The sequence below is a fragment of the Esox lucius genome, chromosome 2 (assembly GCF_011004845.1).
Source record: "Esox lucius isolate fEsoLuc1 chromosome 2, fEsoLuc1.pri, whole genome shotgun sequence".
In the NCBI taxonomy this organism is placed as follows: domain Eukaryota; kingdom Metazoa; phylum Chordata; class Actinopteri; order Esociformes; family Esocidae; genus Esox; species Esox lucius.
The window spans coordinates 34,595,417-34,622,143 of record NC_047570.1 but is presented as its reverse complement, the minus strand read 5'-3'; the positions used below and the strand labels follow the sequence as shown (position 1 = coordinate 34,622,143).

General features: G+C 42.1%; 3 protein-coding genes across 3 annotated transcripts in view; 1 reads left to right on the top strand and 2 right to left on the bottom strand.

Moving 5' to 3' along the window:
* otog (otogelin) overlaps positions 1 to 8,114 on the bottom strand; it is a 56,893-nt gene extending 48,779 nt beyond the window's left edge. Inside the window, exons 1-7 of the mRNA XM_020051418.3 lie at positions 8,062 to 8,114; positions 7,650 to 7,704; positions 5,056 to 5,284; positions 2,936 to 3,034; positions 2,344 to 2,501; positions 1,188 to 1,309; positions 327 to 535 (exon numbers count right to left, since the gene is read on the bottom strand). Coding sequence (XP_019906977.3) covers positions 327 to 535; positions 1,188 to 1,309; positions 2,344 to 2,501; positions 2,936 to 3,034; positions 5,056 to 5,284; positions 7,650 to 7,688 — 856 coding nt within the window. The 5' untranslated portion in view covers positions 7,689 to 7,704; positions 8,062 to 8,114. The remainder of the gene's footprint in view (positions 1 to 326; positions 536 to 1,187; positions 1,310 to 2,343; positions 2,502 to 2,935; positions 3,035 to 5,055; positions 5,285 to 7,649; positions 7,705 to 8,061) is intronic.
* A 3,204-nt stretch (positions 8,115 to 11,318) lies between these two features.
* aph1b (APH1B gamma secretase subunit) lies at positions 11,319 to 19,273 on the bottom strand. The gene is made up of 6 exons (XM_010897986.4): positions 18,842 to 19,273; positions 18,296 to 18,466; positions 17,693 to 17,766; positions 17,205 to 17,327; positions 14,733 to 14,860; positions 11,319 to 14,461 (listed from the first exon to the last, which is right to left on the bottom strand). The coding sequence occupies exons 1-6, from the start codon at positions 18,952 to 18,954 to the stop codon at positions 14,294 to 14,296; spliced, it is 777 nt and encodes a 258-aa protein (XP_010896288.1). The 5' UTR covers positions 18,955 to 19,273; the 3' UTR covers positions 11,319 to 14,293.
* A 3,053-nt stretch (positions 19,274 to 22,326) lies between these two features.
* LOC105026492 (immunoglobulin superfamily containing leucine-rich repeat protein 2) lies at positions 22,327 to 26,663 on the top strand. The gene is made up of 2 exons (XM_010897984.4): positions 22,327 to 22,562; positions 23,401 to 26,663. Exon 2 carries the CDS (start codon positions 23,410 to 23,412, stop codon positions 25,594 to 25,596), a length of 2,187 nt encoding a protein of 728 aa, XP_010896286.1. The 5' UTR covers positions 22,327 to 22,562; positions 23,401 to 23,409; the 3' UTR covers positions 25,597 to 26,663.
* The last annotated feature ends 64 nt before the right edge of the window (positions 26,664 to 26,727 follow it).

Sequence of the window (26,727 nt, the reverse complement as noted above, 5' to 3'; positions counted from 1 at the left end):
CTACAATACAACAGCTTACTACAATACAACAGCTTACTACAATAGAACAGCTTACTACAATACAACAGCTTAGCGCCACTGGCAGGTTTCTGATCCGGCCCTGCTCTAACACTCCATTCTATATTACACTCGTTATCAGGATCATTATTCGCTGAATCAGGGTGCATTTGTGAAGAGTTGAATCAAGAGTTCAATCAAGAGTTCAATCAAGAGTTGAATCAGAGTTGGATCAAATGCCTACATAGACATCACAGCTTTACAGATGGAGCCACCATTAGAACCGACGGTAGTGCCTTGCATGCCCATCATCCCTTGTCTTCCCGTACCGTAGCTGGTCTTCAGGTCGTCCTGTAAGTCTGCGTTGAAGTTGCCACACAGACCGCATGCGCGGCCCACCCACTCCGGGCTGAGCTTGACGTAGACCGAGCCACTGTGTCCGTCCCAGGCCAGGGTGAAGCCGTGCTGCTGGGTCACCAGGACATAGCCCGAGATCCGCTCGAGCTCCACGTCGTGGATGTGGTGAGGCAGCTGAACGCTGCGCAGAGGAGAAAGGGAGAAGAGGACGGGCGGAGTGGAGAGAAGGAGAGGATGACGAAACGCACGGCGGGATGGGATAATTAGTTGAAGTAGACAAGACGTTGAACACCCTAAAGCACACCAGAACCCCTGTGGAACCAGAAGAGTTGGAGAACCCAATGCTACAGGCCCGGCACCAGGATCACATGACTGAGGGTGCATTTTGTATAAATGAGGGGGCTTGTCTAATCACTGCGCAACCCACCCCCCCAGACGAAATTTTTTGAAACGTATGTATAAGCATATAAAGAGGACCGAAACGCGTTGTTCGTAACGTACTGACTTTGGCGATCGGACCGAGTTGTGTTCATATACGATTGACTGTGTATATTGGGACACAAAACTGAGGGGGCGCGACTTTCAACCTGAGGGGGCAATGCCCCCCCCACCCCATGGATCCAGGCCTGCAATGCTACGTAGAGACAATAAGGAGCAGGTTTTCCATTAAACAGGCCTATAATCAATTAATCACGCAATCAATACATCAAGTGTTCAACACATTTATCAGTCAACACACAATTCAACACACCAATCAATACATCAAAAAATCAATACATCAACCAATCACCACATCAACCATCAATCAGTCAATTAATCAAATCCTCAGTTACCTCTGTCCCTTGAAGGTCACCTTGGACCTGTGCAACCTGATTTCTCCCTCCCAGGGCAGGAAGAGACTGACTGAGCGTGTGCAGGAGTAGGGAGAGGAGCGGCACTCTGGGTCATTGTGAACCTGCATGTCCACAGGAAAAATACTATAACACCCCATATCTGTTGTTTTGGGGTTTACATTTTTATTTTCTATTGAACAGAGAACGTTTCAGAAACAGACAGCACTTCTCATAAACTGGACTTATTTGCAAAAAACTAATTTTCTACATCAGACAAATAATGAAACTTTCTTGCTAAACCCCTCCAGGACCACTAAGCACAAGATGGACCAGCCCATCTAGTGTTTGCCAGAATTGCCCTACTGCCAGTCTGTCCTGGAATAACAAAGTAACAGTGCATGGCTAAAGATCTGAAGGAAAAACCCAATTCAGTAGCATCTCTTTGATGCAGGTGTCACATGAAATTCTCACTTAAAATTGCTACTAGACGCAATAAACTTCTAACATTTCTTGTTTTCCCATGGAACAGATTCCCCAGCTTGTTTCTGAAACAACATTGTGAGTGAGTGAGAAGCATTGTGGGTAATTGCAGTACTCTAATGGTAATTGCCATAAATGAGTCCAGTAATGAGACGGCTTTCAGTTAATCTTCAGAGCTGTTACCCTTAGGGCAGTACTGTACTCTTCTAAAGCCAGTTCTCAGAACAGACCACAGACTAGCATAAACAGCAGGTCTCAGGAAAGAAAAATACTGGCTTTTTGTTTATATAGTTCCTGAGGTGGGAAAGTAAAATAAAATTATTATAGTAATCATTTCAGTAAATTAGACTGAACAATGTTTTACTTCATCACATAATTGTCTAACCACAATTAACGGGAACTGGATGCTGGGTAAGAAGAAGATATCCAATCCGTAATATTATGTGTCCCAGTCAGCTTGATTGACAATGGCAGCCTGATCAATAACGGCAGCTTCCAATGAAATCAATCGATTAGCATGTGTCACAAAGTGCTTTTACAGACACCCAGCCTGGGTGACCCCAAACAGCAGGCACCAACAAGAGCTGACGAATGGTGGCTGGAAAAACACTGTGGGACAGTTGAAACCAGGGAAGAATGGGACTCTATACCCCAGCATCCTCTGACCAGGGCTTACCTGCACGATAACGCTGCCCTGGGCATTGTCCTCACAGTCCCTCAGCAGAGTATAGGTGCATTTACCAGGGAAGTGATAGTACAGCCCGTCAAACGTCTCATAATTATACTGGCCCCATGACCGACACGTCATCTCTCGTTCCAGACCTAGGTTGGGAACTAGACAGACAGGCAGATGGTGCAGACAGCCGGACAGACAGACCGAGAGACAGACGGGCAGTCAGACCGAGAGACAGACCAAGAGACAGACGGGCAGACAGACCGAGACGGACGGACAGAAAGACAGAGAGACAGACAGGCAGATGGGCGGACAGACAGACGGACAGACAGACAGACCGAGAGACAGACAGGCAGATGGACGGACAAACAGACAGACAGACAGACCGAGAGACAGACACGCAGACGGACAGACAGACGGACAGACCAAGAGACAGACAGACAGGCAGACAGACAGAGAGACAGATGGACAGATGGACAGAGCGAGAGACAGAATAAGGCATTTTATTTCTACTTTTCTCTGATCTTCCATGTGGAAAGTAAAATGGAGGCATGTCACTGGCACCAGACACATAATGTATGTAATGGGTTTTTACCTGTTTGGCAGTGTGTTCCTGTTGCCTGGTATAAACTGCAGTCACATGACTGCGTATGAACACAGTGACCTCCGTTCAGACATGGAGACACACAGGGACCTGTGAGATAGTAACATACGCTCATACACCTGTGACCTACAGGGTCATACACACACCTGTACAGTACATGTACCATATTCACCAGTTCACTACTGATATACAGCTCACCTGTATGAAACACCTGTATGATTCACCTGTATGATTGACCTGCATAGCCAACCTATATGATACACCTGTATGAAACACCTGTATGATTCACCTGTATGATACACCTGCATAGCCAACCTATATGATACACCTATATGATACACCTGTATGAAACACCTGTATGATTCACCTGTATGATTGACCTGCATAGCCAACCTATATGATACACCTATATGATTCACCTGCACAGCCAACCTATATGATACACCTGTATGAAACACCTGTATGATTCACCTGTATGATTGACCTGCATAGCCAACCTATATGATACACCTATATGATTCACCTGCACAGCCAACCTATATGATACACCTGTATGATACACCTGCACAGCCAACCTATATGATACACCTGTATGATACACCTGCATAGCCAACCTATATGATACACCTGTATGATACACCTGCATGATACACCTGCATAGCTAACCTATATGATACACCTATATGATACACCTGTATGATACACCTGCATAGCCCACCTATATGATACACCTGCATGATATACCTGTATGATACACCTGCATAGCCAACCTATATGATACACCTGTGTGATACACCTGCATAGCCCACCTATATGATACACCTGTATGATACAACTGCATAGACCATCTATATGATACACTTGTATGATGCACCTGCATAGCCCATCTATATGATACACCTGTGTGATACACCTGTATAGCCAACCTATATGATACACCTGCATGATACACCTGTATGATACACCTGCATAGCCAACCTATATGATACACCTTTATAGCCTACATATATGATACACACATATGATACACCTGTATGTTACACCTGCATAGCCAACCTATATGATACACCTGTATGATACACCTGCATAGCCCATCTATATGATACACCTGCATAGCCCATCTATATGATACACTTGTATGATACACCTGTATGATACACCTGCATAGCCCACCTATATGATACACCTATATGATACACCTGTATGATACACCTGTATGATACACCTGCATAGCCAACCTATATGATACACCTGTATGATACACCTGCATAGCCCACCTATATGATACACCTGCATGATACACCTGTATGATTCACCTGTATGATTCACCTGCATATCCAACCTATATGATACACCTATATGATTCACCTTCATAGCCAACCTATATGATACACCTGTGTGATACACTTTACTCTACATGTACACAAGGGTACTGAAGATGATAAAGTGTTATTGAATTCTCTATTGAAACCGCTTCCACCTAACCATGTGTCACTATTGGCCATAAGGCAGCATGTGACCGGGGAAGTCTGTTCCACCCCACCTCTGCCTTCCCTGCCTCCCCTTATCCCTTTTGCACCTCCCTTTTGCCTCCGTCTCCTCATTCATCTAGCCTGACCTTTATGTCAGCGTTACGCCCAGGTGGGCCTAAGCTCCAGAACAGTTCCAGCCGTCGCACACTGAGACCAGCTGAGCAGCTAGCGCTCTGCCTCCTTATCTGGCCCAGACAACATGTGGTCAGTGGTCTGAGGAGTCGGGCAGGGCGGGGCGGGGGGGGGGGGCTCTGAACCAGTTAGCCCAGACATTCTATAGACATACACCTGACATTAGAGACCAGCTGAACTGAGCAAGGCTTCAGTGGATTTGAGTGTCTCCGTCTCACACTGGCTGTTGTAGAGAGGAGAGTCAAGCAGGACCAGGGGGTCAGTTGTTCTCAGAACAGATGGAAGTTCTGGGAGCGGAATGACAACTCTGAACATTCAGACAAACAAACACCCTTATGGGATATTATAAACTCGGTTTTCTATCTTTCCCAACTGTCTCTTTCCATGCCTGTAGAAGAAAACCCAGAGAGATCATCTCTTCTGTGTCCAAGCTTTCTGTTACAGTACCTGTGGCCTTGAGATTGTCTATGGTCGACCTCAGTGCTGCCTTGGAGCCTGAAGACGAGACCACCAAAGTCGTGTTGAAGTAGTGCAACTCAACAACAGAGGAGGAGTTGACAGATGTCAGGTTGACGGACGAAGAGTTGGAGGAAGTTGAGCGAACTGAGGCGATGCTGGTTGACTCGCTGGCTGACAACTCATTGGTTGCTAATGCATCTGTCATTCTATGAAATTCCTTTAAGGAAATGGAGAAAGAAAAATACATGTCAATGCAATGTAATTCACTGTAACGGGCACTCAGAATGTCATACACATGTCCCGAGTTGACCAGAGTTTTGCTGGCCAACACCTCTAGGAAAGGACTAGTCCTGACCAACTGAATTAAACATGATCCTTTACACAATAAAGTCTAAATGAGTGTTTGAGAGTGAGGAATGGGTAATTCCCAGGAAACCAAAACTAAGCTCCTGTAACAGAACCCAATTGTCATAAATTGACAGCGTTAAAGTTTCAGTTTAGTAATGAACACAGTGAAACTTTGATCATCTGGAGAACATAATTGTGTTCTCAGGTGACAAGTCTAATACAAAGTTGATTAAATCTTTGACAAACGTTTCATGGAGCCATTCTATGTTTTAGTTACATTCCTCTGAGATTTACAGTGAACTACTTTGTAGTCTGACCGCAGTTCAGTTGACATGATGGAGAGTTCAGTTTGGAAGAATTCTAGAATCAGTATGGATTAAGAGAATGAGCCAAATTACTGAATATATACAAAATTCCAGGCAAGTGGAAGAAAAGAGCACTACACTGGGATGGTGAATTTCTTGAAAGGTTGGGCATTTCTTGAAAGGTTATTTTAAATGAAAAAACAGCAAATTGAATGTAACGCTATTTCTACTCTAAGAACCTTATTCTCCTCTACGTCCTTTGCCTTCTGAGTGTTCGTAGGGTTTTTGTTGCTAGAGGGCTGTGGGTTATACCGTTGAAACTACAAAACCAGTCTCAAAGTGTTGGGTGTCGTCCCGTCCGTCCACCCCCCCCACCCCCCCCCCCCCCCCCCCCCCCCCCCCCCCCCCCCCCCCCCCCCCCCCCCCCCCCCCCACACACACACACACACACACACACACACCCGAGATGGACAATATGAGAGAGGGTCCGGTCGCTCTAGTGGAATCTAGATCCTCGGACGCGTCAGTTTAGAAGTGATCAAAGTTGGTCTTGAAAGGGTTCAGTTTGTATCCGCTGCCACAGAATGTGGGGTTCCATCCCTGCAAGTTCCTGCCAAGTCCCTGTAGTTGCGGCACATAGGCCTATTACTCCCCCAGGGACTGGGTTCCAGACCCCCACTATCCCAGCCCTGCTCCCCAACCCAGCCGCTACACCCCAGCCCTGACACCGGAGCTCACTAACCCCTGCTTTCATCTCCCAGACCTCTCCCAGACCACACCGGGGACACACACACACACACACACACACACAGAGAGAGGGGAAGGTCTGAGCTGGTCTGCATTATTAACCACGGATCATTAACAGCAGTTTGGCAGGCAATGGTTAATTGAGAATCACTGATGTACAACAACAGATGTGTCTCCTTATAATGACCCCTGACAAACAAGATGTTGCATGTTAATTATTGAAAAATGCACATAGGCCAAATAAAGACATAGATATGGGAGGAAATACAGATTAATGTCTAGAAAGAAATTCTGCATGCAATAGCTGAGATTTGTCTTTTGGATACAGTCTTCTTTAGGGATAGGCTAAGGGACAGTGTTTGACAATAGTTAACTAATGCAGTAATTTAATAAAATGTTGTGCATCTGGGTAGCATTTTTAGTTGTTAATAACTAGGTTACCACTATGTAGTGTATAGTTAACTAGTGAAAATATTTAAAGAACAGCAAACAGTGGTGACAGGGGCTATACACTTTTCTTTGGTAAATGGTTGCTTGGTTAATTATATTTTTTGAAGTAATTTCCCCTAACAATGCTATTGGGACCATATAAGAACTAAAGTTTAAGGCATAAACTATTTTATAAAATAAAGATGCTGTGTTTTTTTAAAATATACATTACTGACTAAATACTAAGTGTTAAAATAACGATAAAGAAGACAAAGTATCAGGTGGAATTTGTTGTTAGGATTGAACAGTAATAACATATAGATCTAATGTGCAGAATAAACCAGTAGCACAGAAATGTAATATACAGATTTTGTATGCATTTCGTTTTTTCATGCATTTTCATTTATTTCGTGCATTTAATATCTCATTGTGTTTATAACTAATAACATAATAAAATTTAAAAATGAATTAACTTTTACATAATTAACAAAAAATATATATCTAAAGCATAGCCAGTTAAAAATGTCGAACTTCAAACTTTGGCAAACGCATTTTCTCCAATTTAATGCACAGACCTACTTATAAAAACGAGCTTGTAGTATTTTAGCAAAGAAAGAAAACCAGGGATATGTTCAGTATTTATCTGGGAATAAAAAGCTCAGGTCATTAGTCGTGACTGCTGGTGTCTTTGCCCGACGTATTTAACGTGATCTATCAATGCAGCGTTTCAAAACACCGGCTCCGCTCGCCTACCTGTCCTCTTTGGGAAGCGGTATCCCATTTCGCCAGCATTATACTGCTGCTTTTGCTGTTGGGAGAAAGGCAGAACAAGGAAAGGTTTGTTCACAGCAGGTAATCAGCTCTTGTGTTGGTCGGGGAAAAGAACCACTGCGCAAAAAGACAAAGACCTTTTCCGTGACATCAACAGAATAAGCTGAAAATGACTACTCAGTGACTAAAGGTCTGAGAATAAAGGCTGAATATTTTCGTTATATTTATCGTCTTACCATGTAGTTACATTTTACTTCAAATTAAACGTGTATTATGAGTAATATGTATGTTACATTTAAGAATTAAGACATGGGTTTATTACTATTAATTATAATAACAATAATAATAGATCCTAACTGAATGGTAAATTAATCATAAAATGAATGAAACTTACTTATCAAAATCATGCCACTCTGTTATGTTCACTGCGTCAATGCACCACGAAATATGCGCTGAAATGAAAACAAATAATGAAAGTGATAAATGCAAGTTATATGCCGAATATAAATAAGGAAAATGGAAAAAGGGAAATGAAAATCGGTAACATGAAATTAAAAACATTAGAAAAATATCCTGGATCAATCAATTAGTTAATTTCTATGAACATAAGGTACGCACATAAAGCTCGTGACAGGTGTGCATCAACAGAAAGCGTTTGACAAATTACATTCTTGCGGAAAACATTACTATACCAGTTTGAAATACATCTTCAAATATAAAAGCAAACACATTAACATATTGTTTATCCAATTATTAGACTGTGCAAATAAAATAATGAACACGGGACATACCATGATAAATTAGGATAAAATAGGATAAAAAATGCAAAAATCTTTTCCTGCTCAAAATTAAATTAGGATCCATTCGTGATTCATACGACCCACGGTCAGTGGAATCGCTTTCTCCCCTGCCAGGTAAAATGGAATTTAGCTGCACCATCGATACATTTTTTCTGATAACATGTGGATAATTTCCTCCGCACAGAGTCTTTCTCCTTCGCTCTCTTTTTCCATTCGGTTTATTCCGAGCGAACATCCTCGGTCCTTGGAGTCACCCGCCCGACTTGCCAATTTGCATAATTGGCAGCCAGTAGGTAAGCTAGAGGCGCGAGAACAGAGATTGGCACGGATTCTTACGTGGTGTAATGTAGGCCAATATTTATACTTGGATTCAAATGTTTCGCAAACCACTTCAACGTGTTGAGTGAAAATTTTATTAAACGTCTATTTTGTGACTTATAAATACCCTATCTTTGTAATCTAACTAGTCCTAATTAAGGAATACTTAGATTACTAATTAAATAGCCCTAATGTTGGTATGCAATAATATCTATCAAACGCAACTTGCATTATAAACCACCTAAACATGCCAAATGTGTTTCGAAATGTTATATTTGGGGCACGTGACGTTTTATTTCACACCTGATAGTGCTGTTGAACTTAAATGAGTCCACATCCACACCTGCAAGTATTAACGCTGCCTCGACAGCGCCCTCATGTGTCCTTACTGTCATAGTACAGTCCGCACTAACAAGCATTCTGTCAGGCGCAAAATGCATTGAGAAACATATTACAAGGCTAAAAACATTTCCATCAGACGGAGATATTTTGACTCAGTCGTTTCCTGTATGGTACCTTCCCCAGGCTCGACATGACTTCGGACGCACGCAGGATGTCAGGACTGCTTTGGCAGGGCCTGCTGAAAGCCCCTAATCGGAACCCAGTTCACCACCCTCAGTTAAGTAATTATTGTCGCTGCACTTCAAAAACCAAACGCGTAGTACCTAACCACCCTAGAACACCATTGGCAATCTATAAAAAGAAAACCTTGAGAAGAACCTGACGTATCTGCATTTCTCTACAGATCCTAACCTCGATCTTAGCCTTCTTGACTCGACCAACCCCACTTGCCACACTCAGCCGATGTCAGAAGAGGCTGGTCCAGAACAAATACAGTAAATGTGATCCTTTACAAAATAAAGCCTAATCATTGTTTGAGAGTGGTGAATGGGAAATTCCCAGAAAACCAAAACTAAGCTCTGGTAACGGAACCCCGTTCTCTTTAATTAATACTGATAAAGTTTTCAGAATCTAATAATGAATACAGTGAAACCTCGACCTTCCGGAGGAGATAGGCGTGCTCAGATGACAGGTTTAATATGAAGTTGATTAAATGTTTGAAATCAAAACGTTGTATAGCACAATTCTTTTAGTTTTGTGAACTACTTTGTTGCCAAATTACGGTTGGGTTTATACAAAGAGTATAAATTAATAATTCAAACTAGAAGAGTTCTAGAGTGAGTAAAAGGGGGTGAGAGAATCTTGGTACCAAATCAAAAGTCAAGAATTATGTGATAGAGAATATAATATGTTATAACAAATATAATATTATTATTATTACTATACTATTATAAAAAATAGATAAAGTCCAGGTAAGCAGAATTTTCATGACTAGGGCATGAGAGAAGAGAAATATCATTAATACCCAATAACAACACACATGCCTAAAGAAGGCATCAATCCCCTTCCTTCATCCTCTGGCTGGACCATCAGGTTCACGCATAGCGAGATCACCAATCTTGGAAAGTTGTTCAAATTAATCCTGATACCCAACAGCTTTTAAACGCTTTAACGTGAACGCCAAACATGGCCGAGCAGCCCTGATCTCAAGTGTAGCATTTTAATGTGAATGGGGATGCCGGGCCTGGACAGGGCTCCGGTTGCCCAGGGAGGAAGTGGGTCTGTGTCGGACTGTCGTAGCCGGACTCTCACAGAGAAGAGGACCATGACCAAATCCCCTCAGAGAGTTCCTGGGGTGCTCCCATGTCCCACGGCTGCTTTGTATCAATCTGCCATTGTGAGTCTGATTTCACCGGTTGTAATTGGACCTGAGGATGGGGGGGGGGGGGTCGCGATGGGAAGAAACTGCGGACAGGGAGTACTAAGGGGAGGGTGGCAGTGGTGGGGCTTTGTGAGGCTGGATCAGAAGACAGCTACAATAGTGGAGATGAACACTGTGGAAAAAACATGCAAAAAGGGCTTACGAAAAAAAACTTGAAATGTGAAGAAAAATCTGGAATCAAGTAACGAAATCGGCTGTTGGGGTGAGAAAATAATGCTTGCAATGAGACAGAACATTTTGGTAGAAAGAAAAGCAATGTACAGTGATAAAATCCTTTATGCCACGTGATATTCACTCCAACACTAGTGACAAATAAAGGCAACCTAATTTAACAAACAACAGAGAAAGTAGTTTTGCAATCAATTCTTAATCAAAAATCTGCAGAAATCTAATTTCATAGTGCAGAAAAAGTAGGTACACCCCAAGCTTTAATGGGTGGTGTTTTCCTGTCAGTCTCTTACATGGACTAGGAGGACTTTTTGGCTACCCTGCTTTACAGTACAGCCTCAACTGTCATGTTCAATGGCTTTCTAAACAGCATGGACTTCTCAAGTCCCACAACAGCATTTTGACAGGATTGAGGCTTTGACCCAGCAATTCCTTAAACCAAATGTTTTTACCAAAGAAAGTGGCTGGAATTCCACTCAGATATCCCTGTCTCCAAATAAGTGACAACGCCCCAGAAATGTATATTTACAGGCTACAGCCTTGCGACAAAAGTATGTACAGCAGAAACAAAAAGAAATGACATTAAGGATGATATACTTTAATTAAGAAACAATATTATATACATTCCAAAAGGTTGTGAGGGAAAATTTACCCTGTCAGTGTAATCATCATGTCTATGTTCAGATACATAAAGGTCATCCGAGGAAACTATTAGTGACACTCGTTTTTTTATAGTCTAGTCTGAAATCAAGTCCATTGAAGTTTCTAACGATTTGTGTTTTAAACCAGTCATATCCATGTTAAATCAACATAATAATTTACATATAAGTAGTGTATGTAAAGATTTCATCATTGATTTCTGAAGGGCATGTCTTCTCAAACTTGGCATTTACATTAATAGGAGTTAACAGGTAAAGTAAATCACTTGATTGGAAATTAGGTTTAGCCAATTAAAAGATACCAGTACTTAGCGAAATAGTTCAGAACAGCCCTTTAGGTGACTGCGATATTATAAAAAACATGTAGTGTCCTTAAAACAAGGATTAACAGCTTGAATCAGTACGTAAAGCTCATCATCAGTACGTAAAGTTCAGGTCTAGGCCAATTATAGCCTACTCATCTAGACAAACAAATAAAGACATCTGAAATATTTAATATGCCACTTTCTTTCTTTGAGACAGAGGGGTTGTTTTTTGTGTTCATTTAATCAAACTATTCCAAATACTTCGAGCAGGACCCACATTCAAGATGTTGATATGCACTTATTGGTTTTCATTAGAAGCCCCTTCCGAACTGGACAATGAAACAGCGGCATTGACAGAACGCAAACAACAGAGCGGGAGATTAAAATAAACCGTGACAAAACATACACACAAACATCTGAGGTACAATATACAGATTCAACACTAACAGGAGGAGGCATTTGCCACAGCAATACAGGGCTCATGTTCTCAAAACGTCTGGTAGGCATTCACGATAGGCCAGTGGTATTCAAATCTGCCCCTCAAAGCCAGTTACATTGTTCCATTGCCACGCCCTAATCTGGGACTCATCCTTCTGTTCTACCGCCTCATTAATGGCACCCGCCTGGGGTCCCAGGTTTAAACAAGTCCCTTATTAGGGAGCCGAAAAAAACGGAGTAGGACTGACGTCGCGGGGCAGATCTCAATACCACTGTGCTCTCTATGCCCAGTAGTCCAGACAGAAAGAAAACAGTGCGGGTCTACTGACATTAGCGAGAAACCATACCAACCCTATTCAATAACTAGCTTGGCTGGGTATCAATGAACAAACAAGAGGATAGCTTGAAATGTGACCACTGCTATACATTTATTAGCTTGGCAGTCCCACCTGAGTGTAAATTCCCCACCTGATGCACACATCGCCTTAGCCCTTACAGTGTGGCGCTGTATCGCCTTGAGAACTCATAAAGCAAAATCAGTTCATCCTCCGTTTTGTCCTTGGAACAATTGGGTCTGTGACTCCCGGAATCAAGCGGAAACCGAATGGTATTTTTGGACAGCGCGCACACTGCAGCTACAGCCTTTATTGAAAGTGACCCAACGACAACCCCGTTCTTACGCTGTCAATTATGTGAATGCCCCATCAGTAGCCATCCAGATCTAGGATCAGTTTAACCTTTCAATAGACTTATGAAGATAACATGGACACAGTGAGGGGGGTGTTGATCTAAGAGGAGCACTGCTACTCCGAGTCGCTTTATGAATACCGTCCCAGATCACAACAGACCTAATCATTACCGGAGAAGGCACAAACCCAGAGCGTATAGGTCTGGTATCTTTATTGTTCACCCATTTCTACATACAGCCTGAATTCATGACCAAAGCATTTTTGTTGTTGTTTGTTGTTTAGTTAAAAAGTTTTCACATGATGCTGACTCATCACTTACCATCGAATTTAATGTGATGAAAACATGTCTAACAATACTATAAAATGCCCTGAAATGCTGCAAACAAACTTTATAACATTATTATTTTTTTTACTGTAGACGTCTCCAAACTAATTATTTACATGATAAAATGGTCAACTGGTGCCATGAATTCATATTTATTTATTACTCATGATTTGGGGAGGCAGAAAGGTTGGTGGGAGCATTGGAACCATGGCCGATTCTAGACATTAAGCGAGATTTAGCGGTCAGAGGCTCCAAATCAAATGTTGCATAGAGCCCCCAAAAGGCTGGAGTTGGCCCTGATTGGATCAGTGACTGAAAGGTGAGTGTGTCCCCGTGCCGACACAGTGCTAAAAAACTATGAACCATTCTAATAACAGACACAGATTAAGTCTAATCCTGGACAAAATAAAAATCAAGATTAAATCTTCTCTCATTTTGTAGTCCAGGACCAGCCTTCATATGTCCGCAAAAAAAACAACCCTCAAACGTTGATGTTCATTATCATTCAAATATGAATTTATGGCAGTGCCAAATTGATAATTTTTTTTATATGGAGAATGTTCTGATTTAATATGCTTTGATTTGGAGAATATTTTTTACAATGCATTGCATTCAACAGTAAATTATGAGCGAAAAATCTCAACCAATATTGTCCATAAAGAGAGAAAAAAAAACTGCTAGATCAATTGCAAACATACGGCCACATAAAAAAATGGGTAAACTTCCCCTTTAAGGCCAAAACTGAACACATTTTTTTAATGAATTGTAACACAGGGATAGCCACAATTTGTCACTTCCCCTTTTACGGGCATAAGGCGTTATGACCAGTGCCTTCCAGGGATGTAGTGGTGGGTAAATGCTGAATAATAGTCTAATTTGCAGCAAGTTATTTACAGCCAATGCCGTAAAAAATTTAAAAGGTGTTAAAAAGGTATTAACTTTCCAATATATCCCTACTTACAGCACCCAGCACCGCAGAAACAATGGTACAGAACAGAGAATAGGAAAGAAGTCAATTGACCCAGTGTGTACTCCTCTGTATGTATGTATGTGTATGTGTGTGTGTGTGTGTGTGTGTGTGCAATCTTTGCATGGACTCCCCAGAGAGTGTGTGCTGTGCCTCAAGCATAGCCTTGTTTCGTTATCTGGGCCGGTGATGGGCAAGCAGGAAGTCCTTGTCTTTGCAGGTAAGGCAGAATTTGAGGTTCCTGAGTGATCCCCCGGCGCAGACGAACGCCCAAAGACCCATGAGGAACATGATGATGTAGGTTGGTACTAGGCTGCCCACGTACTGAGGGTTCTGGAATGTCTGAGAGAGAAAAGACAAAGGCTGGTGATAACGGAACTCTGGGAGGATTCCTACGGAGTGTTCCAGAATGTCTGAAGTTGAGTTGTAGATGTTTGGTGACATGCTTTTGATGTAATATTAGTGAAAAAGGAGATTTAGACTATGCATCTGAACTAAGTCTGTCTCCCAGTGTACCGGTCTGTCTGAAAAACATATATGTCCGTTTATCGCCCTGTCACTATCCGTCTGTAACTGAGAAACATCCACCAGTCTGGGTCCATTCATGTCTTACCAGACAGGAGACGAGGAGGTGGCTGCTAACGACCACAGCCAGGGACCACCAGAGCTGTTTCTCACAGGCATCAAAGAAGACCACGCCCCAGAACATGTGTAGCAGGATGATTGCCATGGTCATGAAAGCTACAGGAAAAAAGAAAAAGCAACAAGTTAGCTAGCATAACACCATTAGCCTGTCTGGTCACTGCTGCTAACATAACACTGTTAGCCTGTCTAGTCCCTACTAACATATCACAGTTAGCCTGTCTAGTCCCTACTAACATATCACAGTTAGCCTGTCTAGTCCCTACTAACATATCACAGTTAGCCTGTCTAGTCCCTGCTAACATAACATAGTTAGCCAGGATCAGGATAGGTCAGGATAACTTCACTGCTCAAAAAAATAAAAAATTACACAAAAATCACAGACATCAAAATAATCGTGCAAATCATTGAGAACAAAATTATGTAACAACGGTCAATGGAAACCAAAATAAACCATTGAAATCACAGGCTGTTGCAATTTGCGTGAATTTCATCACGGCAACGCATAATGTGACTCAGTAGTGTGTATGGCCCCCATGTGCCTGTATGCACTCCCGACAATATCAGGGCATTCTCCTGATGAGACAGTAGATGGTGTCCTGGGGGATCTCCTCCCAGACCTGGATCAGGGCGTCAGTGAGCTGCTGGACAGTCTGTGGCACTACTTGGCGGCGTTGGATGCACCGATACATAACATCCCAGCGGTTCTCAATTGGATTCAGGTCTTGGGGACATGAGGGCCAGTCAATGGCATCAATGCCTTCGACATCCAGGAACTGCCTACACACTCTGGCCACATGAGGCTGGGCATTGTCCTGCACCAGGAGGAACCCAGGGTGCACTGCACCAGCATAAGGTCTGCCGATTTCATCTCGGTACCTAACAGAAGTGAGGGTACCATTGGCTAGGAAGTGCCTGGCCCAGACCATCACTGACCCACCGCCAAACCGGTCATGATGGATGATGTTGCAGGCAGCATAACGTTCACCATGGTGTCTCCAGACTCTTTCACGTCTGTCATGTGCTCAGTGTGAACCATCTCTCATCTGTGAAAAGAACGGGGCGCCAGTGGTGGACCTGCCAATTCTGGTGTTTTCTGGCGAATGCCAATCGAGCTGCACGGTGCTGGGCAGTGAGCACAGTTCCCACTAGAGGACATCGGGCCCTCATGCCACCTTCATGGAGTCCGTTTCTCACAGTTTGGTCAGAAAAATGCCCACCAGTAGGCCATTGAATGTCATTTTTGTAGTGCTCTGTCCCTCCTCGCACAAAAGAGTAGAGACTGGTTCTGCTACTGGGTTGATGCCCTTCTACAGCCATGTCTAGTTCACCCCGTGTAACAGCCCATCGCCGAGTATCGCCTCCATGTTCTTGAGACAGTACTGGGAGACACAGCAAACCTTCTTGCGATGACACAGGGATGTGCCATCCTGGAGCAGCTGGACTACCTGTGCAACCTGAATGGGCTGCAGGTACCGCCTCATGCTACCAGAAGTGACAAGGACACTAGCAAAACACAAAACTAGTGAAGAATCAGTGAGGAAGGATAAGGAGAGAGCAGCCTTTTGTGTCCACCACTTGCAACACCATTGCATTTTTCGTGTTAGTCTTGCCTCTCCGGTGCATCTGTTGTCACTGTCATTTGCACCAAAACAGGTGACAATTGCTTATAATTCCTACCTGGACAGACTGATATCCCTCAAGTTTTACTGACTTGGTGTTACACAGTGATGATTATGTGTTCCCTTTATTTTTTGAGCAGTGTATTTACAGAAAGGCCATAGACAGGAACATTTTAATTTTAGTCTTATAGGTAAGCAACCTTTCATTATTAATTACATACATTTAGTACCTATAGTACATTTAAATTATTGATGATTTGCAAGCTGAAAGCTGATGATTAGGTGACCATGATTATTTGAAGGACAGATTGGAAATGTAGCCAGGACATTAGGGTTAACTCTTACGATAAATCCAAAGATTTATTTTTCTTTCCAATTCAGTCATGTCCAGAACGCAATTATGGCTTTGTCTCATCACAGGAATTCAACAGCAGGTCCGGAATAGACAAAGATCATGTGTGGCGTCCTTCAAAAGCCCAACTCGCCAAACCCTTTTATCCCACTGCTTTCTCATCCAGGACATATTCTCTGGCACATACACGTTGGGAGGAGAGTGCAATTACTCCACTAACAAACTCGACTGAACTGGCAGCGTCCGACCGACAAATACAAGTCGCTAAACTTCTACAAGACAAGGCAGCTGTGACCGATATCCCCCTCACCCACTCCGGACAGCCCGACTGATATTCGCAGGACATAACAGAGCCCTAAAGGAGAGTAAAAGCCAGAGGAAAACACAGCATAGCCACGTCTCGTTTTATTCCCTGTCCCCATAACACTGCACTATAAGACAACAAAACACATTTTAAAATGTGACTTACCTGAGGACAGGAAGTAGTGTTGGGAGTCTCCATGGATACCAATCGTGCCCGGGCCAACAGAGTCAGCCAGGATGTTGACCACTGAGAACGCCCCACTCATGAAGCCAAACCCAAGACCGGACACTGGTGAACCAACAGAGAAAAAAACACTGACAAGCTTTTTCAGACAAGGTGCAGAGCATGCAGTAACATAGAACGACTAAACAGAAAACCATGCTCAAACCTAACAACGATATCCAGTTCTGTTACGGTGCAACATCAACTATTACCAAGGAAGAGTACAAAACCCTGAAACAATCTCAAAGCGAATATCTGCCATCTGCTTCTACCCTCTATTTAAGATGTTTTGCAAACATTTGCAGAAACACTTCATAAGTCTATGTAATTGCCTGTTTGGGCTATAATTCTACCTGTAATGCCATTTAAATCCCTGTAACATGTCACATGAATTTCAAGGCATAATTAATTGCAGTCATCCAGTCACATACCATAGGCCAGTTGCTGTATAGAGATCGGCATGGTTTCCTCTGAACTTAACATGAGCAAGCCTTCATTTGCCTTCCTGAAATAACACAGACACAAAAAAAAATCAAGCCATGTTATTACCAAATATCAGAGCATTTAATCCAAACATTAATGATCAATGTCTGTGTTTTTACACATGAGAATTACCACATTTGCGACCTCAACATGTTTATTTCACACAAAAAGTTCCATGACAATGCAGTTTTAAAACAACAAAATATCAGTGTCCGTGGCCAAATAGCCAAAACAATCACTCCCCGTCCTTTGGGAATCCCAGTACTACCAGAACAAAACGTCAATCATTACAATGTAGTTCTCACCCCCGTCCAAACACTACTCGGCGGCAGATACAAAGACGGAATTTACAGACCAGCGGTGGTAAATCATGGGACTCGCCTACCGCTTGCCAAACCTAGGTTCAAACACTATTTGAAAAGTAAACCAGCCTTAAAAAAACAGTTGAATAGCATCAAAACGGCCATTGCTGACTATCTACCACTAGGCAGGACGAGGCAAATATGCAAAGTATAAAGGATATACTATTTGAATCCCGGTCTAGAACTTACTTCAGCAGTTTGTAGTAGCCAAAGCGAAAAGTCTCCTGGAGCAAAACAGAAAGCACTACACCGAAAATGAGAAGTCCTTTCTGCTGGGAAGAACTGTCTTTGTTGCTTATCTGAACTGTGATGAACCACACTAGTGAAGACAGCAGCAGAGAACATAACCAGAAGAAAGCCCTGAATGAGAGAAAACAGTCAGTTTATATTTTTAAAAAAAAACACTTCGACCAGTGTTCCTTTTTTTTTTTTTTTTTTACAGGAAACACAATATTACAATACAAAAGGAAAGCTTTGGGATTTGATGCTGAACTCTCCGTTGATGTCAGCATTAGTGTATTAGAATAAATGTTTATAGTGCTGGGTGGAATAAAATCTTAACAGTACTGAACATCTGTGACCAATAAGAAACACAGCTAGCTAACAAATGATACAGCTGTGTTTGTAAATTAGCATTCGTCCTGGGCTAGCTAGTTAGCATTCTGCTAACTGCTGTTCATTTGTGTTACTATTATATATAAAAATCGATCTCACAACTAATTTGCTTTAACCTACCCGGCGATGAGAAAGATCACTCGGAGTGGGTCTCTAGCAATAGTAAACAAAAATAGGGAAATGGCAGGTCCAAAAGCAATAAAGGTACACCCGAAGAACACAGCTGCAGTCATTTTGGGGCTTGGTCCGTGTTCGATTCGGTTACTGCCTGCTAACAAAACCTTCCACACTGGGTGTTATTTCCCTTCGACGGTCGGAAGAGCGTATTTTTGCCCCGAAAGATTGTATGGTTCCTCAACTGATCAGTCGTATCTTGTAGCTATTTTTATAATTTCATTGTTTTCTAATTTATTGCAGTTTTCGTCATGCTACATGTTGCTACTGCATTGCTTCCTTTCTGTTCTGTTTGCATACACGTGACTGCAAGAGCAAATAATATTCATTGAAAGTCAAGCTCCGGTAAGGCTCCGGTATAGACGATGGTTACTGGTACCATAGATAATAGAACAGTAGATGGCTGATGTCATAGAGCCCCTATAAATCCAAATGGAGCGATTTGACAGCCATCTTACCTGGGACCTGTTCCAAACAATCTACAATACAAACACATGGTAGAAGTGGCATTTCAGTTCTTATAACAGTAACATTTCCTTAATAAATAGCCACTGTCATGCATAGCATAATAAATAAAACTACTGTACCTTTCAGAATATTAACAAACAAATCAATTTGAAATGGTTTTCAATAATTTATTAATTTAAGAGTACAAAATGGCTATGGTCTAATGTAGGAAGATACAGGATAGCACTTTAAATACAGTGCAAATGTATATTTATTTATTTCCAAAGATAACAATTAACTGTGGTTTTAAATTATAATACATGTATGTAGTGTATATACATATAAATATTATAATGTAATTTCACTGTAGAAATCACTTACTCTAAATGGAGCGAGCTAGCTCACAGAATTTGCTAACAGAAGCATTGTAATCAGAGGACGATTAACAAGGCTACTTTTTTTTGTGGACAAAGGCTACCCAACATTGCCATCTGCTGATTATATACACAGTAATTACGTCTTTTTGACAAAAACGCATTATTTCACATAATGTTGTGCGCAACATGCTGTAGCTGGCTAGGTTTGGTGTAGCAAGCTAGTTGAGACCGTTATAATTTTAAAAAATGAATTCTGAAACTGTAAAGTTACGTAGCTCAACAGTTAAGATCAGGCTGGATTAGCTTTCTTGTTCATTGATTAAAAACACGGTATGTACAGTTAAGTATGTTATTATACATTTCTACACTATTGCTGATGCGTGAACAATGTTTCCCACCTCCTTTGTATCATTCATCCTTTTTCTGGACCAAATTACTGCTGCACAAAATACCACCATGACTAGTGTTAAGTGGCTTGACTTTTCCGAAATGGTCCCATGTAAGATGGCGGAGCTATTGAGACATCAGATAGAACTATATGTCCCATCTATGCTTTATATCTATGACTGGTGCCATGGAATTAGTGATTCTTCTTCCTCCCTTTTTTAAACGGAATTCATGGATGACTAAAACCTAAACGGTGTATTGCCGCCCCCATCTGGACGACGTCACTAAACTCCACAAAAGTAATGATTATTCATTACGTGTGAAATAAAATGAATACCAAATCAGTCCCGTAGCCTATTAATTAAACAAGAACTATACAGCCCTAAGATAATTCCAAACCTAAACTACCCTCAGGCTCTTGAGCGAGTCAGTACTCCACGGTGAAACAACCTAATGTCTCTTCACTTCTGCACGTGAAGTGCCATCGTTATAAAAGGGCACAACAATTTTTTCATCACAAAAAGCATTTCTGAAACCTCCATTTGAATAGCTGTGTTATGTTGCGGTTTAGTTCTACTGAACTTGCTACCATCTGACCCTTAGAAGTATTTTGACTGCCACTGCGTAAGAGATACTCTGATGATGGCACATTTTTGTCGGACCGCATAAGCCAGCCAAGAAGAGCGAATGTCACTGACTGACTGAAATCCACCAGAAATAGTCAAAATATATAGTTTTATTTAAGGCTTACATAACGTAGCTATACTGAAAGTTGTAGCCATGCAGCAATGTTTTTGTCTATCCTGACCCAAAATGCATGCACAGATGCGTACTTCGAAAATCCACCAGAAATGTTGGCAATATAACCTTGAACCAGGGGCGACTGGTCATTAGGGGCAGGTGGGTCACAGCCTGTTGTCAAGAAAAAGAACTGCAACAAAATTATGTTATTTTTATTATTCGAAGATTATTCCGTGCATTGGTCATATTTTTGTGCAGGATCGATTGATATAGATGGTGACGAGTGTCAGTGTGTCCATGCTTATCTATTCAGGTTGTTGTCATATAATGGATCTGTATCTCTAAAAAGTTGTCTTTCCGCTTCGTTGTGGCCTTCAGTGGCGTTGAGCTCATTGCTGTTCCTATTTTAGGTTAGTAAATGTGACGGTGGTAATTTTACGTGTGTGAGAGAGAGAAGGAGAGCAATTACACAAGATCTCTTTGGCTGTGTCAAGTTCATATTCAGTCTCGCTTGCAATTGCTCAAATCTTATGAATATTCCAAGTTGTAAGTTAGATACTAGTCTGTTACTGCCTAATACGTTGTTAAAACGGCCAATGGCAAAAGCCATACAGTTCATAGACGCAGTTTGTGCTGGAGGTAAACTTAATAAGACACGTTTCAAACGTGGCGTGATGTTAATGCGTGACAAAATGATCTAATGTCGAGATATGCTATACCGACACTAGGCAGATGTGTAGAATCGTGGTGTAGTGATTAAAGACCGCCATTCCTTGGGAGACACGGCTTCTAATTATTGCTTTTAATTGCGAGCAAGCTGAACTAGGTTTGCCTAGTTTCTTTTCTGGTTAATCTTTCACCCCATGTTCTACATATTCAAATATTTGACACAGCTTACGCTGCGAAAACCTGACTATTAAAGCTCTCACAGGACAGTTCCCATATCACAGCAGCACCCAGTAGTATGGTGTTTAGTGCAGGAGAAAGCCATTTCCCAACTATTTGCAAACGTTCCAGACTATTACTCTGTTGAAGCTGGAAATTAGTTTCAGGAGAGAACATGACATACTGATTTATTATGGTACATTTTTCTTTGTCATTTTCCGAATTGAAACCTATTTATCAATTAAAGAGAACTGGATATTGAATTGGTTGAGGTGGTAAATGCAACCAAACATCGTGTTCTGGTTGGTTTCCTCTTTAAAGACTTTAATTCCAGCATGTCCAGATTTCTATAGTGATAACACATTAAGATTACTAATCAACTCATCTGACATCTTTCCAATGGAATTTGGATATAACCATAATGAAAATCCATTAATAATTCAACAAACCTCTGTCTTTTTGGTGACAGACAAAAGTGTTGATGTGTCAATTATAAGCGTCTCAACCTTACATCACCTACCAGTTAAATGTGGTGGTGTTTGAAGTGGGAGGGTGCATCACTTTAATTGAGTCTTTCCTCCGAGGCGGGCTTGCGACTGTGCTAAACCCAATGGCAAAGGGAGATACGCTGCATTGCTCATACATATCAGCATCCGAGCACGAAAGGACCCTCATATTTGAGATGGGTGCAGTACGCGGACATGTTCAGAAACTTGCCCCGAAGTCATCATGTAGCCTTTAGACTTTGGTGTTTAAATAGAAGAGTTGTTATCCTATTACAACGAGAATAACTGTACCGCTTCTTTTCTATTGGTTAAAACGTCGCACAGGTAAGATATTCGATCTTGCATTTCAGGTTATGTCTTCATTCTTTATTTCTGTTTAGAAAGTACACTAATTCATGCAATGTGCCATTGCATCTTTTAATTGCGCTTTGACCTCTAACTGCACCTATGTAGTCACCGTGACTCTAGTTTCCTTCCGAAGCGTTTGTTTTTTTGCTGCGTTGGTCTTTTTAGTCATTGCGTGCCTTGATTTATGCATGGCGATAGGATCCTACACTTGCTTAAGGCATTTTACCTTATTCACTCTTAACGTAAGGCGCGGTGCTGTCTCTGTCAGCATCAGGGAGCAAGAAGGACGCCGGCGATGCTGTGGCGTAGTTTGAAACAAACTGCATGCGCTCCATGCTCTCCGATTCATTTTTTCACTGTGTCGTCTTGTTAGTCTGATCACCTGTGTTCAGATTTCGAATAAAAAAAAATCGTTCTATTATTTGTAATAATGTGTGAGATGCTTTGAAACCATTTTGTAAATAGTTTGAATTATATAAAAATGTAGCCATCAATTCTGATCTAATTTAATATTACAAAAGGTAAAACGACCTATAATGAACACAAAGGGTTTAAAACATGTATTAAACAAACCTTAGATATCCTTCTAAGTGGATTGCAAAGTCAGAGATTGGCAGTTGAATGATTGATTTGCCTATTAATCAGTATTAATAATTGCATTGCTGAATTTTTGCTTAGGAGCAAGTTATGTACTACTGTAGGTTAAATTTACATTTATGGGTACAGAGTCTGCGACTGAATGTGCCACTTTAAAATTTACAACTGAACCAGATATTAAACCAGATAATAAACTGACACATGTTTTGCTTCACAGGAAGGGAAAATGTTTATTTTCTCTGTGTTCCTCCTCTCCTTATGGAGCGCTGGTGTTGGAGTGGGACATGGTTGCCCTGAACTATGTGACTGCTTTGACAAGTATGGACGCCACTTCGCTGAATGCTCCTTCAAAGACCTGACTGACATCCCTGAAGGTCTGCCCTCCAACGTAACCACTCTGAGTCTCTCTGCCAATAAAATATCTTTGGTGCAGTCAGGCAGCTTTGACAATGTGACCCAGGTTACATCCCTCTGGATGGCCCATAATGAGATAGTCTCTATCGAGCCCGGAACTCTAGCTCCCCTTCTCCAACTGCGTAACTTAGACATCAGCTACAACAAGATGGTTGACTTCCCCTGGCAGGATCTCCAGAACCTCACGGCCCTGCAGCTGCTGAAGATGAATCACAACGAGATGGCCCATCTGCCCGGCGATGCCTTCTCCAACCTGAAAGACCTGAGGTCTCTTCGCCTCAACAACAACAGGTTCACCACTGTGGCAGAGGGGACATTTGACGGGCTGGTCTTCCTGGCCCACCTACAGATTTATAACAACCCATTCACATGCCACTGTAAGATAGACTGGCTGAGGGACTGGATTCTAAAGACCAGGATATCGGTTCCGGAACAGAACGCGATCGTCTGTGACACTCCGGAGCAGATGAAAGGGGTTGTGATTGTGAGAATGCCAGAGTCAAAGTGCATGGCCCCAAATGTTAGCATTACATCTGAGCCTAACGTTGTCAATACAACACTCTTTGAAGGCACAGTGTTTATACTTAATTGTGAAATCCGAGGTAACCCAAAGCCCGAAGTCATCTGGAAAGTAGATACAACAGGACTTAACATAGTTTACCCTCTGTCAACCAAAGAGAAAATGTCCAATGAATCCAGTGAATCTAGTGAATCCAGTGAGGTTTCAAAAATGTCCGACAGTCAAATAAATGTTTTTCATAACGGCACTCTGGTCATACCACGCCTCAGTGAAAAGAACAATGGCAACTACAGCTGTCTTGCCACCAACGAGTTTGGTAAAGATCAGAATTCTCTTTCAGTAGAGATTGTACCAAGACCACCCCCCCCTCCACCTGTTAAAAAGGTTTTGGACACACCAGTTATTATTAATAAGGTAAAAATCCCATCAGTGCTTCAACCTGTGACCAAAACCTCTCTGAGTAACCATGTCGATCCATACAATATTCCCAGTTTTGAGAGAAAGTACAACAACCTCCTCCCAAGCCTTGCTCCCTCCGCTAACACTGAGCATACAGGAAAAGGGTCCAGATATCGATCCCGGGCGAGTGGCAAATGTACCTTGACCAGTGAGACACAGTACATCTCCAACCAGGCCTTCAACGGAAGCCTGAACGTTGTCAGGCAGTACACATTTGACTTTGGCGTCATAGCATTGGGATTGTCAGAGACAGATGCTAAAGTGACACTCAACCCTCTCCTCCTTCCCAAAGACAACACAGACCACCATCCCAGCACCTCCGAGGGGCTGCCTGCTATCAGCGTAGAGCCTCAAAACCAATCAGAAGTGTCCAGGAGGACTCTGGTGGACACGGGGCTGTATCTGTGTATAACCTCTGACCCCAGTCACTCAGCCGTTCAGTGGTCCAGGATTGAAGATGGCGTCAACACCTACCTGTTCCAGGACCTCCACCCTGGCACCAACTACTCGCTGTGTCTCTCCTTCACAGGGGAAGACTGCGAGGTCCAGGTCCTTTTCACAACCAGGAGGCGAGTTCCCAACCTGCTGATTATCATCGTGGTCAGTGTCTGTCTGCTCACCGTCTCCACGGTCCCCCTACTGGGGGCCACCTGCTTCCACTTGGTCTACAAATACCGGGGAAAGACCTACAAGTTGATCATGAAGGCCAAAGACCACCAGTACCACATGGAGAGGAACCTGGTGGTCAACTGCCACCTGCGGAACTCCTACGCCGAGTCGCAGAGGCAGATCACCTCCAGCGAGGCGGGGGACGGGGAGGAGCAGGGGTCGGAGAGCGGCTGCGGGGAGGGCAGGAGGGAAGGAGACGCGGAGGGGAGCGTGGTGACCGAGTCGTTCACTCTGTCTCAGTACAAGGGGAACACGGAGGGCAGTGAGGTGGGGTCGGAGTACAGCGATAAGTTGCCTCTAGGGGCGGAAGCTGTTAACATTTCTGGTCACTACAAAGAGGCGCGTCGTTGATCCTGCGCTGTTTGGTTGTCGTGGCGTCGATGTTTGACGGACGGTCTTGAGTAGACGACTTCTGGTCGTCTCCAGTCTTGGTTACATGTGATGTCTTGCAGTAACTGTTTGTCTGTCGGTGAGCGAAAAACCTATGTGAGCTTCTCGTATTTCAAAAATGTCTGATTTCAAGTACTTGGATATAATCTGTAGACAAAGTGAAACCTGGTTCTGCTTCGGAACAGAGAAGTGGTGAAGATATGTTCTTACGTATGCTTTCTCTGTATATAACTTAATGTCTTGGTACAAAAATGTATGTTTAAGCTTAATTCCAATAGCTCTACTGTATTTGTTGTGCTTCAAACCTACACAAAACAATATAAGTATATACACCGTATATATGTGAGAAATATTCAATACATGTGAAATTTAAAACAGTAATAATATATTGTCAAAGAAATGCCTTTGTTCAAAATTCATTTACCAATGTATTTCATGCATTAAAATACATACAACAAAATGCATACAAATATATTGTGGGACAACGTTTTATATTTCACATGAGTATAAATATATATTAAAATTAATGAACTTCTTGAAACCCATGACTGTTTGTAACTGATAGAGATAGTTATTCCATAGCATCCATTTTCTGTATGTTTCAGACGAGAGAGCGAAATATTTAAACCGTAAAATATCTCTTTTATTTTTTTTTATTAAATGTTTTGTTTAACAGCAGCACTCATGAATGTGTATGTGAATCTATTGCAACAGTGTGATTTTTCACATGCACAGAAATTCAGCTTTACAGTTGCCATAACAACCTTGATCTGTCTGTCTCAAAACATTGTTATGAATTACTCTAAAGTAGCAAGTATACCTGTTATGTCAACAATATGCTCTAGGACTCAATGTGTGGAACCTAGTGTTTCTGTCACAGATTTGCTGAAGCGCCACTGCTGCTCAGTACATTTTAATGGGGTAATATATGTTATATTTGGATAATGTAAGATAGCGTTGAGATGTGTAAATGCCTCACTGTTCATTCTCTGTATTGCCTGAAGTAATAAAGTACTGAGTAACGTCTATATGAAAACAAGCGCCCGAAACCACATACCTCCCACTTAGGGGAAAAACACTTTTTTTGGTGGA

Coding starts and splice junctions, on each gene's coding strand:
- aph1b (XM_010897986.4), bottom strand. CDS start 18,954: ATGACTGCAGCTGTGTTCTTCGGGTGTACCTTTATTGCTTTTGGACCT. Junction 18,467..18,841: donor GTGATCTTTCTCATCGCCGG/GTAGGTTAAAGC, acceptor TCTCTCATTCAG/GGCTTTCTTCTGGTTATGTT. Junction 14,861..17,204: donor ACACTACTTCCTGTCCTCAG/GTAAGTCACATT, acceptor TTTTTCCTGTAG/CTTTCATGACCATGGCAATC.
- LOC105026492 (XM_010897984.4), top strand. CDS start 23,410: ATGTTTATTTTCTCTGTGTTCCTCCTCTCCTTATGGAGCGCTGGTGTT.